Source organism: Apteryx mantelli, chromosome Z, assembly GCF_036417845.1.
Source record: "Apteryx mantelli isolate bAptMan1 chromosome Z, bAptMan1.hap1, whole genome shotgun sequence".
NCBI lineage: Eukaryota > Metazoa > Chordata > Aves > Apterygiformes > Apterygidae > Apteryx > Apteryx mantelli.
In genome coordinates this window covers 77,343,676-77,359,642 of record NC_090020.1, presented here as the reverse complement: position 1 = coordinate 77,359,642, position 15,967 = coordinate 77,343,676, and the positions used below count along the sequence as shown (strand labels likewise).

At 42.1% G+C, this 15,967-nt stretch overlaps 1 protein-coding gene across 1 annotated transcript in view; it reads left to right on the top strand.

Annotated features, from left to right (window-relative positions):
* Positions 1–8,533: 8,533 nt before the first annotated feature.
* DNAI1 (dynein axonemal intermediate chain 1) overlaps positions 8,534–15,967 on the top strand; it is a 147,868-nt gene continuing 140,434 nt past the window's right edge. The window contains exons 1-5 of the mRNA XM_067316457.1: positions 8,534–8,601; positions 11,347–11,415; positions 12,999–13,014; positions 13,433–13,531; positions 14,432–14,512. Of these exons, the coding sequence (XP_067172558.1) occupies positions 8,534–8,601; positions 11,347–11,415; positions 12,999–13,014; positions 13,433–13,531; positions 14,432–14,512 (333 nt within the window). The remainder of the gene's footprint in view (positions 8,602–11,346; positions 11,416–12,998; positions 13,015–13,432; positions 13,532–14,431; positions 14,513–15,967) is intronic.

Sequence of the window (15,967 nt, the reverse complement as noted above, 5' to 3'; positions counted from 1 at the left end):
CCTACTCTGGGATCAGTAGTGGGTGGATGGATGTGCATCTGTGAAGCTTCGCTGGCTGTATTAGGGCTCTGCAAGGGCACAGTAGCCTGTCTGCATGGATCACTTTGCAGGAAGAAGGGCCAAGTCAGGTTCGCTCCTGCATCTTAGGTGCTACTGGCGTATCAAAATGTTTGATTTAAAAGTAGAAGGTGAACTGGGGGATAAAGGATTTCATAACAGGTTTTGGTTAATTCCAACTTATTTGATCTTTGGGAGGATGAGCGTAGGTGGGCCAGAGATGACCCAGAAAGAGAGACCTGCTTCCTTAATCCAGAATGTATGCCAGAAAACCATAAATGGCCAAGAAAAGTTGAAAGGAAAAAAAAAAAAAAGGACAGACATGAAGGTTCAGAGCAGTGAGACGGTAGTTGAGATGGTCTGTGGACCGTCCATAGGTGCTGGAAGGGCAGTTCTGTCAGGATGCCTGCAACAGGGGAACAGAAACCCTTGCTGACCTTTTCCTCTCTGGACTGGTTTGTGGTCAAGTAACTTCTAGTTATCTAAGGGTGACTGATCTGGATTGTGGCTTACCCATACCATGGGTAACCCAGAAGTGCTCAAGTGGTTCTCTCTGGGCCTTATGTCTGATGGACGTCATTTGGTTGTTTCTGCACACGCGGTAAGAGGGCTTCTTGGCTTTAGAGTAGCGAAGACAAGAGAGAGGGGATCTCTGTGACTTTCCTAATGCTTCTGCTATGAAGAACTAGCAATTTTCAAGTTACAAAGGGCTTTATTGCCACAAATTCAGAACCAAAGACCACATTCAGTCCTAGGTAATGGAGATGTTTATGCTGAAATGGTATAACCCATTAATAGCAATAATGATATGCACTAAGCTTAGGTTGAAATGCTTGCTTTGAATTTAAATTTCTTTTATTTTTACAGTTTCCACATAAATATATTAAATCATTTTCAGGACCATTATCTTAAATAGTCACGTTATTTGAAAAACTTAATTAATTTTCTGTAAAGGCATTCATTTTTTCTTAAAGTTCTTGAAAAATCATAAACCATTTAAACTCTTTGGATTTTTTGACTTTTCACGTAACTTTTATTAAAATTATTATCTCTCAAGTTATTGCAGCTCATGCTATATCGCCTTTCCTATATTTGCCTTGTGCTTGTAAAATCTGATTGTTGTTTCATGTAGTTTTGTCTATTGGAATATTTTTGCAGTGGAGGAATCGTGTGTGTTTCCGGTAGCTGGTTCTGGCGTCCAGGAGCTTTTGCCTCATTGTCACTGACTCAAAATATGGATCACTTCACAGGTGCTGTGAGAGCCACAGCGCTGAACGGCTGTGCCTGTACACTCCTCATGTCATAATCAGGGCCTGACATTTGTTATTTACTGAGGCCTGATGGCCAGTATAAAACCAATTGGTGAGTCAAGGTCTAGATTCCAATTCTTGCCAAGAAAATCTCTTTTGAAAATAAATGAGTAAGGTCCATACATGTTTTTCCTCGCCGTCAGTGATCCTAATGAGGCAGGAAACAAGCCTGCTACTAGTCTGTGAGCCCATTTTTTCTACTGAGCATTATTTCCGTGGACTATTTTCCTTGTCCCTTTCATTGCAAATTCTCGTCTATCACTATGTTCTTCTCATCTGTCCCTGTGCTCTTCATTCCTCTGTTCTATATCCCGCATATTTCTTTTGTTCTGCTCTGCCTCCTAGGTTTTTCATTGTTGACCGCTCTCTTTGAAATTTTTCTTCCTAAGATGGTTCTCACAGCCGAGATAGTTACCTGACCATTATCAAGTTCTTCCCTTTTACCGCATCATTTATAGTCCCTCTTTCACTTTCATGGCTGTGTGTTCTTCAAGTGGTTTTGATCAATTCTTTTTCTTTTTCTTTCCCTCCAGGTGGTGGTTGTCTGCTCTTCTTCTGTGCCCTTCTTGTCTCTGCCTTCTCCTCTGATATCAGCTTCTGGCTTTTGTTTCGCTCTTTATCTCTTCATCCTGGTGACTTCATCTCTAGTTCAACCTCTGCCACGTGATGTCTTTTTATTTTTCTTTGAATGGAATCTCCCAAGCTCTTGTATCAAAATATGTCAAAAGCTCATTTGTCATCAGGCATAAAGGCAGTGCCCTTCAAGGTGAATCATTTGACTTGTTCTGATCCTTAATGAGAAGTGTCTTTAGGCCGTTCCTGCTCTATGTTTGTGTTCATTAATAAGGAATGTGCTTCAGTGTTCAAAGTCTGTTAAATTAAATACACCTAGATCTTTGTGTGCATGATGCAGCTTTGTAAATAATAAAACTTATGTATGCTCTGTACTTCAGTAACATCCTTCCTTTCACATCTGAAATGTGTTACAAGCAATCAAGCCCAGCAGTATCTTGGGCAGATGCAGAGTTATGGAAAGGTTTAAGCCAACGTCCCCAAATCTAACTGAAGTCAACAGAGGGATTAGATTCTCAGCTCCTCTGAAAATTAGGTCTTGAGTATGACAAATGACACTCAGAAGTATAGTATTCTTCAGAAACACTGATGCGTGTGACACATACAAGGACATGCAAAAAGTCGTTGGTAGGGCAGGGCACAGCACTGTGTAAACCGTGTGTCCGTTCTGCACGTTGCCCTGGGTGGCAAGAGGAAGTGGCCAACAATTCTGAGATTTATAAAAGCAATTATTTTAAATGTGGTTATCAAACGTGCTGTTGGAGGTGTTGGGTATGCTGAATCCAGAGATCCATTTCTGCGCTGTGTGGCTCAAGGAAAAGCCTTGTCTGAGCATTGGCATGCGCTCTGTGCTGCTACGTATGTCTGCGGCTGAACCCACCCAAGGAAAAGCACGATTTGGCTGTGATTGTTAACCAACATTGCATACGCTTCTTTGTCTGCGTTTGCAGCATGGCTGCGCGTAGAGCCAGGCTGGCTGGACTTACCACTTAGGATCAACCCCTACTTTTAGCAACAGGTAACTTTCACAGTGTAAGCAAAGCGTCTGTGTTTGGACAGCGAGGCATTTCTCGTTGCACTTGACACGTGGGCTTGGGCCCACTGACATGTAAACAGTTTCTTTCCTATTCTGCAAGTTGTCAAAGCAAAACGAAGAGATCTCTCCCCAGTGCGGTCAACAATCAGTCACATTTTACTCTTTTGCCAGCAAAGGCTTTAAGGTTAGTTCTTAAAAATGCGTTAAACCATCTATGTAATGTAAAATAAACAATTAGTTTAGTGTCTCTCAGAAAGCAGATTAAAAAATGTGTTGGCAGATAGCCCTTAAATTGGCATCCCTAGCGTGTGTAAGTGGTTGTCTGCTGCAGGGCAGGCTAGAAGTCGTTTTGCTTCCTTTGGTTTTGTTTCCATGCCGTGCTTCTCTGCTCATTGTGTCAAGCCATGGTTTACTATGGAGACTGCTCATATTCCAAACAAGAGTGAAAAGCTAGCAGGAAATTATTAAATAGTTTTACGGAAATGTTAAGCCTAGCTCTTATAACTGACTCTCCCTCTTCCCCTCAGAATCCTATAAGCAGCTTTGTTCTTCTGGTTTTTTTCAGATTACATGTTAACCTTTGTGCTGTGCTCTAGGGGAAGAAGGAATGATAATGTCTCTGCTCAGGAAGATAAAGTAAACTTAGCAGGAGTGTTCTTTGATTACTCAGCCTTGCAGTCTGATTGTCTTATGCTGAGAGCTTGTATGGGGAGCAAAGAGGCTGTAGGAATGTCTCTTTAGTGATCTTAAAAAAAAAAAACATAGTCTGGGTTTGTCATTGCCCTGAGATGAGTGTTTCATTAATACGTAATCGATTTTCAGCCCTTGGAAAATTTGCTTAATATGAACTGACAGTTCTCCTTTGAAAAGTAATCAGCCTGCCTCATCCCTGCCTCTGAATTATTTGGTGTTTTAGGCTGGATCTGCAAACCCAGGCAGCTCAGCCCTCCTTATGCTTTAAGTACAGGGAGAAATTTCACCTTGCTCAAGGAGATATTGTATAGTGGGGTATCTGGCTCCTCACCTTGTAGTGTGTATGCGGTGACCAGTCACAAGAGCTAGTCAGGAAGGGATAATCTAGTCTGACAGCACAGGAGAAGGATGCGCTGCCCAGCAAAGGCTACAGGGAGGGATCTCATCCTGGCTGGCAGAACAGCACACATGGTACCGTCATTGCGTCTCCTACTTGATTAGTCTGGGCAGGCCTTGGATCTGAACATGAAGGATGGACGCATTTTTTTCTGAAGGATTTCTGCAGTCATGAATTGAAGATTTGACCTGGTTCTTGAATGAATACTTGCTCTTGGGAGTAAATCTCTGCTTCCTAGATGATTTACTTACCATCAGCATTGCCACTGACAACTCAGAAGTCATCTGTAGCAGAGGGTAAATAGTTGAAAAGTAAGACTATACAAAATATCTGTTCAAAAACAAGTGGGCAGGCTTGTTTCAGGACTTGGAAAAAGCTTCAGAGCTTTTGCTATTTATTCAGGAAGGCAAGGACTGATAGTTCTGTCTATTTTGTGTGAATTAGTTAATGAGTCTCAGATCAGCAATTAGTAGGTTGTCACATCAACGAAAAGAGAGAGTAGTAATCACTGTTGATAGAGTTAGCAAGAAGACCAAGGCTTGGATGGATGGTGAAGTGTGATTCTTTATTTTCCTCCCTTCAGGCCAAGCTGGAAGCATATTGGTAGGGTGTAATGGGCAAAACTCTCACCAGACAGTGAATCTCTCTGATGCTTGCCCTCCGCTTACATGTTTCTTCAGAAACATGGATGCAGAAACAGGATAGCTCTTCCCAAATGCCAACCTGGTAATGTCCCTCTGATGTACAACAATGTCCTTTGGAAGGTGGCCAGGAATTCCTTCTTATTTTAAATTTCCAATTTTATGGTTAAAAACTATTTAGAGGAATTTAATTTGCAGACAGCCCAAGCATGCTACCGAAAAATACATTAGAAATGAATGTTGGACAGCTCAAGCACAGCAACAGGAAAACTTCCAGCTGAAGGACTTGATTTTGCAGCTATTTGTATCTCCTGGTGGCTTATCTGCTTTAGGGGGAGTAGCGGGGAGGGAAAGGAGAGTTAAACAGAACTTAAAACATCACTTTTCATCTATTTCTTCTCTTCATCTGTGCTGCCCTGTTAGATTACTGTATCTTTGCTCTAGGGGCTATTTTCTAGCAAAGTCAGTGTCTGGCTCAGGTAGGAATTTCTAGGCACTACTATCGTAAATATGTCCTGGAAGAAAGATACAGAAGAGGCAAATCATTTGAGCTTTATAGATCCTTAATTTAGATATTATGACCGTTACAGAGTTCTAATTTCTTTTTACTGTGGGAATTATGCTAAGTCTGTTCATTTATTCCATGTAAGATGCAAATGGTCATCAGAGAAAACCATTTTTAGCATGCATAAATTCTTGCTTTGGCATTTTTTGCTGTAGCACCTCTCAGTGTAGTCTGAGTTATAGTGATGACCTGGAAGTGAGAAACTCCTATAACTCTTTTATGCGTTCTACCTCTTCCTTAGTTCCCTAGCAACAACGGCTCTTTTTTTAATATAAATCTCCCATAATTATTCACTCTCATATTCTTGTTAATTATTATTATTGCAGACAGATATAGTAGCACCATTTCTTAGGAAGATTTATGAAGACTGTTGATGGTTTCTGCAGTAAGACCATCTTCAGTTTATATAGAATTTGCCAAAATTTAACTGTTTGGTTTGAACTGTTGTTTGCTGGGTGTCTGACACAGGCTACATTAAAAACCGATTCTCCCAGATGCTCAACCATATAAACCAAAATTCTAGTAGTAACTTATTATGTGAACTCTGTCCATGCTAGTAAGCCTGGGAGAGCTCCAGAGAGGCAGGGAGCCTACAAAAAAAGTGTGTGATTATGTAATTAGTCAATGTATCATAATGTCTGTGCCCAATGGGATGAAATGAAGGTTGCCACAGCAACCTTAATTCTCATGTTTTCTAACTTCTGACTGCTTCTCTTTGTGATCCTAATAATAGTCTGTTAAGTTAAGAGTCTTTGTCTAGCTAATTATATAACAGCAAAAATGTGCTTGAGTTTTAGAGATGCGTATGAAGTCAGGTCCTTGTCGTGAGGATCTTGCTAGTCAACCTACAATCATTATCTTGATTTGCAGTTATAGTTTAGTATTGTGGATGCGTTTGCGACCTGTTGTACAAACGCTGTATAAATATGGAACAAAGAAATAGTTCATACTGCAAAAGGATTACAACTTAAATAGTGCTCTCTGGACAGCACATCCATATAGTAAAGAAAAGAATGCGGAGACGGTGACCGTCATGCCAGCAATGCAAGCAATGGTGTCAGGACACTGACTACCTGGATGCTATTGAGGACTTTTTCCAGCTAAGGTGGAAAAGAGGAGTGTTAAGGAAAGATATGAAGAAGGACAATGTGGCTTTGGAAGGGTTCACAGGGAGCTGCTCCCTTGCAGAAGACGAGGAAAGAGGACAAAGAGCACAGCGATACCCCCAAAAAGGAACGTCCAGACTGCCTTTTTCAGCAGACACCACAGCGGTAGACACTGTGGTATTATTTGAATGAGGAGACAGCATAAAAGGTTTTGTATTCTTGAGTGACCCATGTTTGCCCTCTGTCTTGCCTCTTCTGTAGGTTTTAAACAGAGCTGCTAGTTTGAGAGAGCGTTCCCTCGTGCTAATATTGCAGCATTTGGTGCAGGCTGTAGCCGTGGCTGTTGCAGTGCGTTGCAGCGGGAGTGGTGCTTGCTAGCGAAGGCTGCCTTCTGCTTTTTACCCTGGTTTCTGTGCAATATTGAGTCAAGCAGAGTTGCAGTCTTTACCTTCAGCGGCCAGGGGGGTCCAGGCTAACACACAAATACTATCGTCAGCTTTACTCATCGTCAAAGTAGTACTGTGACGGATGGTTTGTCCAAGCAGGTGAGAGAGGACCAAAGGACTGTGGAATGAGCTAAGGACCAACGTCCTCCCAGGGCCTCCTCCTGCCTGCCAGACAAACCAGCTCTCAGCTGGTCCAGCTACCTCTGTCCTGCCTGCGTAGACTACACAAGGGAGAGATCTGTGTGATACGCAGATAGCCCCAAGGCATAACTGGTAGGGTTTTAAAGGGGTTGGCTTTCTTTTTTTAGTTCAAAATGAGAGCGTACAGTCCAACTGTAGCCTGTCTGATGCAGATCCTGGAGCAAACTGTCCCGCCAGTTGTGTCCTTGCTCCCTCCTGTGGGGAACTCGTTAGCTTTGCTCCCAGGGGAGCCTCGAGCAAGCTGGCAGGAGCACCACGTGGGCAGGCAGGGAGCCGGGTCTGGCAGTGAGCTGAGAGCAAGACAAACTGAGCAAGTGGGCAAATCCCACCAACTGGTGCAGTGAGACCCCTCCCTTGCACACCGTCTCCCAGTTGCACACGACTGGATGTAGCGCTTGCATCTATTTTGCCAGTTGATGAAGCATAATAACATGCATGGAATAAAATTGAAGGCTTTCAGAGCCTGGTTCGCTGTTGCGATGGTCTGTAAACTTTGTTACACTCAGTTATCTTGTTTGTGGCCAAAGAGCAAGCACTCTTTATATATATATATATATATATATATATATATATATATATTTGTATCCAAGAATTTATTGTTAGAATAATAGAAATCTTAACAGTCTAAACATTATTTGCCCAGATCTAATTAATTTAGAAAAAGGAGGAATACTTCTATGCGGAAAAAGTTTCAATAATAATAATAATAATACAGTTAAAATTGTTATACACGCACATCTGAGTTTCTGCTTCTTCTCCCAGTGTTGTTCTTACCCTTCTTCTGCTCCTCTAGATCCCAAGGTGGGTGGTTTAATTTTAATGCTGGTGGGGATGTAATGGTGAGTTGTCAGCATTTAGAGTCCTTCACCAGCAAGAATAAGATGTTCATATTGATGTTTTCTTCTTCCTTACCCTAAGATCCACTTGGGTTTTCTTTAGTATGTTTGGTAACCTGCTTTTCCACCTTGCTCTTTCTTCCTTGGTTTGGATTCCACATTACATCCAAATTTACTATTTATGGTGCTTTTAAAGTATGCTAAATACTATTTCCTTCTTCTCTTTGTTACCACTAAAACCAATTTTATCCAGCTCCAGCTCTGCATTTCTTCAGCTGACCATTGGTGAGTTGTTTATAGCTATGGGGGGTCCCGTGTGAAGCCTGTGCCCCATCTCTATCACCCCATGCTTGTAGTCCTCTGCACCACATCCCGTGTCTCCATTTCTCAGGGCCACTTTTATCATACCAGGCCTATATTTCTCTGCACCATATCATTGTGTTACAGTCATAAAATGGTGGTGGTACCATACAAAGGTAAACAAAAGTAAAACAATTAGCCATAGTCAATTAGAAAAGTCAACACCTAGTCCATTAGAAAAACTGCTGTTCAACTAAACCAAGCGAAACAAAACTACAGGCAGGTCAAGAAAAGTTCGGACAGAGCAAGCCTGGAAGCCTCAGTCCTGAGGCCTTGCAAACTCAGTGCAAAGCCTGTGGCCTGTTACTAGCGATGGCAATAGCGCCTTACAGGGCTACACGGTTACAAGCTGTGAGAAGTCTTGGGGACAGGCTGGACAGGTGAGTTATAAGCGTGAGAGGCCAAGTAGGAAGAACATTCCAGAGCCGAGAAATTCAGGGAGGTGAGAGTGGGAGAAGGGCAGCACGACGCTGAGACCTGACCGCTTCCCTGTGACAGCGGTGCCTTGTGCCGTGTTCACGTTGCTCTGGGTTTCATTAGCGTTCGGGCCAGACCGTTGCTCGCTTCCTAGGCTGCGCCAAATTATTGCTGCCTTTCCGACACCTGGGCTCGCTCTCTATCCCGCAAACCCCTTGTGGTGGGGGGGCTAGGGCAGGGTTTGCGCGGCTTCCTTCCAGGGGAGTCACGCTCGAGCTTCTTCAGTGTCGCGTTTGGATTTTAATAGAGTTGCAGATATTTATTCACTGGTGGTTCTTTAGATTATGTTAATTGAAATGTGTGCAACTGCCAAAACCGATTACCCTCAGATTGCCTTTACTGCTGGAAAAGTGCTTTTATAGACTCATTTGCAGAGGCTAATAGTAAGGAGGTTGTTTTGTGTTTAAAATTAGCAGTTTGGTTTTGATTTGGGTCTAAATTAAATTCTGCTCTGAAAAATCTATCTTAAATTTTGTTGCTCAAATCAGGTTTAATTCATGTGTATCACGTTCCTTGTAGGATAGGGTGCCGTGCTGCCTGCTGCCAAGCAATTGCCCTGGGGGAACAGGGCAGCAGCGTCAGCCGGTGGTGTGAGGAGCGGCTGTGACGCCAGGGCTCGTGGGTGCTCTGCTCTGCTCTGCTCTGCTCTGCTGCCAGCCCACGGTGGGGTTTTAAGGAAATGTCATAACTCTTTATTTTCTCCAAGAGTAATAGCACATTTTATTTCAAAGTGAGGCACATTTTTTGAGCGCAGAGATGTATGTCTGCTCATTTCTCATTCATTGCTTTTAATACGCCTTTTTCAGAATAATAACCCCCCCCCGACACCTTGTTAATATCAGCAATCTTACATGGCTTAACTTGTGCAAAGGGAAACAACATTGAAACTCTCAGTCTCTCATCATCTTAAAATATTTTTCTTTTGAATTCTTATTGCCAAGTCTCAACAAGTAATAGGGTTGTAGAAATAAGACTTGGGGAAGTTGGGTCAAAGTCATTATGGCTACATGACTGCTTAATACATAGAAAGCAGATGGTAGAAGTGGAAATTTAATTTTCATAATAAAGGGGAATCATGAGGGGAGAGTCTAGGAATTTGTGTAGAGACCCATGCTCCATAAGATATTCATAAGATATATGGAAAAGGGGATGAATAATAGATAATGAGATAAAGCTAGGCTTTCCAGTAGAAAAACTAGGAAAATCAGATGAAAATAGCAAGTGGCAGACTTAAATAGCAAGCAGTGGTTCTTTGCATTAGCATGTAGCTGTACTGTAGGAGTCCTTGCCGCGGGAAGTTGTGCATGCTAAAAATGTACATGGATTCAAAAATGACTGAATAAGTTTGTGGAGAAAGAGGTCCACTGATATGAAATAAAAATAAAAAGGATAGCATTTCTGGTTCAAGAAGTCCCTGCTGGAGGCCGAAAGGGCATCCTGGGGTAGATACCTGCTTTTGAATGCTGTTGGAGAGCGATACTTGTCTAGATGGACCGTTCATCTGAGCTGAAAGGTGCAGTCTTATGTTCTTCTAAAGAAAACTGAAAAACACACGAGAGCTTCCCCCACCCCTTTGTTTTCATTCCCACTTCTCCTTTTGCAAATCCTTCTGCCCTCTTGCAAAGTCAAGAGCTTCTCCATGTAAATTCCTCTGTTTTTACCATCCATCCCATCTGATCTCCTAATCACCTTTGTACCCATTCCTGTACCTTCTTCTCTCATAATGTCCATAACATCTTTCGTTTCTGGCTTTTCCCCCTAACACCAGAAGGTTTAAATAAAAATCTCCACACTGTTGATCCCACTTGCATCATCAGCTACCAGCCTACTTTTATCCTTACATTTTATCTTCAACCTCATAGAATATGTTGATGTAAATTTTCTCTGAAACTGTTCTTACGAAGTTCTCTAATGTCTTCTCCTTTCCTTGATTTATCGGTTTTCTTTGATGCAGATAGCCAGGCTCCTCTTGAAATAAGGTACTTTCACTCGCTATCTTCTCGGTTCTCTTATTTGTTCCTCAGTGTCCTCTCGAAAGGATCCTCGTTGTTTCCTCTCCTACTTTCTGTAGAGCTTTCATAAGACTTTGTCACTGGTGCCCTTCTCTTATTCCTTGACCCTGTATAACCTCTCCTAGAAATACACTGTAAGACTCCCTGTACCTTTTTCATTGTTTTCTTTAAAGCCTATCTTAAAACCTTTTTTTTTCTCTCTGATGCGCTCAGGGAGATTGGCAGGGGTTAACTTCCCAGCTGTTCATCAGTGTTTCAGCACTTGTTACTCCCTAGGTATTAATCTGCTGTCCCTTGCCTCACCGTGACATGCAAGCATTTGGGGCAAAACCAGTCTTTCTGATGTGTTTGAATGGGACATTAGAATGCAGTGTGCAGAACAGTTAGGTTTATAACAGATTAGCAGTAACAAGGGTAGAGCACAGTGCTGCTTCATGCAGGTAAACTGTTGTCTTATATTACGACGGTGACTGCTTTTCATTCAAGTGATTTATTGGCAAAGCACTGGAATATTTTGGCTTTTGAAACGTACCATTGCGGGAAATGTTAGTGAACACATTGAAGTTCTGTTCTGCTTTGGTTAAATTAGGAAACAAAATGTTTTAAAGGTTTACATTGGATGTGTTCTTTTTCCAGGGCCAAACTGGACCTTCAGGAGGAAAGGCAGTACCACCAAGGCCTGCTAAAGCTGTATCCAAAAAACGGGTAAGATCCACGCATCCAAGAGTTTTTAAAATCTTTTTTTTTCCTCCTCATCTGTGAGATACAAACTAAGGCGTGTCTGAATAATGTCATATTTTATAGAATTGGTAACATTACAGTATATTTAACACTAAGGGATTGCTCTAGCTTTCCAATGAGGAGGGAATTCACTAGCAAATTAGAATAAAAAATGGAAATTAAAACAAAGACACAATTTAGGTAAACTGCAAAATGAAAGGATTAAAAAAAGTTTGTGATGTAAATTCCAAAGTATACGCTGACATGGACTATGAAAAAAATCTTTCTTCTCTGGTTAGAAAATTCAAAACATAGCCCAGATTCCTATAATTAACATACAAGTACAGCATTAGAGAGAACAGTATAACTTTTTGACTGTTAGACTAATTGTAATGCTTTTCATTGCCAGGCAAATAAATGCGTAGGGGGACACCCTTATTTAATCTACCTTCCTCTTATACAGGGCCAAATCATGAGCTGATGTAAATTCGCTTAGCTCCACTTGACATGGATGGAGGAAGGCAAATTAACATCAACCCAGTATTCTTTAAGCAGGCATGGTTTGCAAACAGCTTTTCACTTCTTAAGACAAATCACAGTCTTGTTAAACATTCTTCTTTTGATCCTTTAAAAAAGGTATTTACCTTTAAATAAAAAAGATAAATAAAAAATGTTTACATGTTTAAAACCTAACAGTATTTTAATCAGTGTCTCAGGGGAAACAGCACTGAACTAACTGGCTTTGAAATATAAGATAAATGTCCTACAAGCAGGTGTTCCTGTGGGTAACACTGCATCATGAACGACTGTTCTGCTGTTGTAGTCTCTTGAGAATGAGAGAGCCTGACCTTCTTCCAGTTTGCCTTATTTCAGTTCCCTTTTCCCAGGTGGAAACTAGATTGCAGCCTGCAAGTTTCCTTGGGTGCTTGGCATATGCAGAATTCTCTGTTGCTTTCAGCCTCTGCACATTTGTACACGGCACTGTGCTTTTTACCTCTGTGGTGCTCTGCAGATAGCAAAGCTTTGCTGGGGCAGCAGCACTAACCAAAAATAATGAGAATGTTCTTTCTCCCCCTTCCCACTCAAGCCTCTTCATGGGCTTATCCTGGAGTGTTCCTGCGATCTGTACTCCAGGCTCTACACCTGCAAACAGCCTTCACTTACACCCTGAACTCATTGACAGCTGCATATGGCTATAAAGTTTAATAGACCTGAGAGAACGGTATTTAAAGGAATGATTGATTTATTTTAAATCAACTCATTACGCATTTCAAACTGAGGGAGAAATTTTGCCTTGAGCAGCTAAACTCTTTAATCAGCAACTTGGTGTTCTGGCAGTTTATCTGTAATGACAAGTAATTGAAATTCATCCCTGCAGTGATCCCTTTCCTATTAAAGATATCGTATGATGACACCAAGCCAAGCCCAGCCAAAGGAGACGAGCTCTCTGTGTTGTGGGAGTGCAGACTGGCTGGCCTTTGCAAGAAAATGCTTAATGTTTCTCCAGAAGTCTCATCCCTACAGTTTTGTATCTTGAACTAGTTTCTAAGTGTATCTTTATATAATAGAACTTTAGAAGTAATCGTGAGTCCCTGAATTGTGTCTTTGATCAGTTCTGAACTATAGCCCATTTGGGCTTAATATGGCCAAAAGAAACAGAATTGTCAACTGAAACGCAAGTGGAGTTACTTGAGTTTTGTTACTGGAGTTACTCCAGTTCTGTTACAGGCCAGGAGTTGTCTTCAATCAGCAGCTCCTCGAACTGAGGGCAGATTCTCGGTTGTCCTGCTCACACCCACTGAACTCTTGCTGGCAGCTGTAGACATTCAACAATCTTCAAATCTGGGCCTGCCGTTTGGGGCTATCTGGTCTGGTCAAAGCACAGGTGGACAGGGAAGTGCAGTTTCCTCTTCCTCACTCCACATCTGGAGAAGTGCTGCTTGGGAGCAAGTGAAGTGATCACAGTCTTGGTGCACTAATGGGCTTGCTCTTCCTATGCTAGGATGAAGATGTGTCCACTGAAGTGGGAGAGGGGCTCGATGAATGGGCAGCAGGAAAGATTCTTGTCAAACCCCCAGATCAACTGGAGTTGACAGAAGCTGTGAGTAAAACTGTTCCTGAAGTTGGCATGAGATGTATACAAAACTCCCCCAAACAAAGCGTGCCTCCTACCTCTTTTTTTTGAAGGACATTCTGCTAAAGTGAAAAGCCCCAGTACTTGCTAGTATACAATATCTGCAGTTTAAACCAAAATGTCTTTCAGCAGGAAAACTGGGAGTGTGTGCTTTGAAACGTGGCCCTGGGCTGAAGGCAGAGTAACTCCGTATGGAAAGTTCTTCCTTCTTGTTCTGACGGGGGAACGTGGCCAGGATTTCCCCATGCTGAGAAGGGCCCTGCAGCCAACCTTGAGCCCTTCAGGGGCCAGCGGGAGTCTGGGAGGAATCCTGTAGCTATATGGCTATTTCTTTTCAGCTTGGTTCAGTGGCATTGCAGAGTCATTCATTCACTCTTCTGACTGCAGCTGTTTCCCTATTCTCCACTGCTGTATAAAGCTCAAAGGGTAGTTACACATACTTCCCCCTGGTCAGGGAGTGAAGACAGTTGACGCTAGTACAGCTTTTTCTAAGCAGTGGCCAATCCTGCAAGCATTGCTACTAAGCTTACTTTTTATTGTATTTTTGGATTGCATAGCTTCAGGGATTGTCTTTCTTGCTGTGTAGAAAACATCTAGCAATTTGTAAGTGCTACCTCAGCCTAGCTAAAAATTTACATGACAGCTAAAGAATTCAAGATAGGAAGCAGGATGACTCTGTTCTTGGTCTTCTCTGAGCTAGCTGTGCTCCAGCCATTGCTCTCATGGAGATCTCAGCTGTAAGTCAGATATCTGCAGCAAACTGAACATCATAGAAATGAGCATAAAGGACCTGGTGATCTTCTTATGCTGTATGTCACATTAACAGTGGAATTTTATTTATGATACTATTTTGTTTTCATTCTGCAGGAATTAAAAGAGGAATTTACACGCATCCTGACAGCCAATAATCCCCATGCTCCCCAGAATATTGTCAGATACAGCTTTAAAGTAAGCGTGGCATGATCTGTAAATCCAGGATGAGATTTTTTTGTCATTAGCTGCTTTTGTGTTTGGTTTTTATTTATAAACAAGTAAATTTCTTTTTAATGTGGCTTCCTCTTGTTACATATTTACTGCCAATGGTTCCTAAAGTGTTTTTGCAGAGGGTGAGAGTCTGAAATCATTGACATACATATTTATTCAGAAAAAGCCGATAAAAATTACTCACCAGGTTCTGGCAGTGAACATAATTAGTGCAGCTAATCTCAGGCAATAAGTTTTTCCATTCAGTGGTGGTTAGAGGAGAAAAGGCGACGCTTTATGCAAGGTGTAAGACATTTATGCCTCAGTGTCCTCACATCAAGATTCGATTGTTTGAATTATAGGAGAGTTCAGGAATGTGCTCTGTGAAATCAGTGGCAAGAGCTCTATTCGTGATGAGTAGATGTGGGCAAGGGAGGGTGCATCAATGGCTGCCAGGAAGTCACACCTTCCGAGTCACACCTTCACATTTCTATGTGCAGAGCATATGCTGTGTTACCCTGGAGCAGTCTTCCCCAGCTAGTTTGTACAGCTAGCAACATAGGCTGCTGCAGGGGGGGAGTGGAGGGGTGGCCCTGCCTCCCATACTTTTCTTGAAAGGGTTGCACCCCGTGAAAGAAATGAGAGCATGTGGGGACAGTTCCTCCAGCTCTGGTATTGGATTATCTCCAAATTTAGGCAGGGAGTAGACAACCATCCTGAGCCTGTCTCATCTCTGTGCTACTGTAACAAATGTGGCTAATTGTTATGCTAGATCAGGAGGGAAAAGAATCTGTGGAAGCAGATGGGGTCAGTTTCTCTTCTCCTTGCAGTTGGAGTTTTCAATATTTATGAGATGGAAATAGGTGATGAATGATCCATATCTTCAAATCCTTCTCAGTGACTGAAGTGGGCTTGATGCTACATTGTGATTGGTACAGAAAATGGTGGTATTTTTAATAGAGAACGAATTAGTGAAGCATCTGGGGTCTGCAGTGGCTTCTGATTGCGTTTAGGTGAAACTCAAAGTCTTAATACGTGGTTTGAGCCTAGGTTCATGTCTGCACTGTATAGTGGTCTACAAGCAAGTGCCAATCAAGCTAACTTCAAATAGCTGAATTAGTGCAGTGCTCATTACCCTGGGCACGAAGCTAAGAGCCCATACTGTCTGCAGGTCAGAGCTGCTATCTCTGAATGGTTCTGCTCTTGTATGACAGCTCATTTGGGGATCTCAGCACAGCGTGACATTGGAGTCTTTTAGTGATTACCGTGTAGTAAGAGATGCACCAAAACTAGATTTAAACTCGCTTGCTGTGGTACTGGTGGAGAACTAGAGGTTTCCTGTTCTTGCTTTTTTTCCTTGTGTTTTAAACTCTGGCTCTCAGTGTCATGAGATATCAATAGCTGTTCGAAGAAATTCAGTGTAAATATGTCAGTCACAAA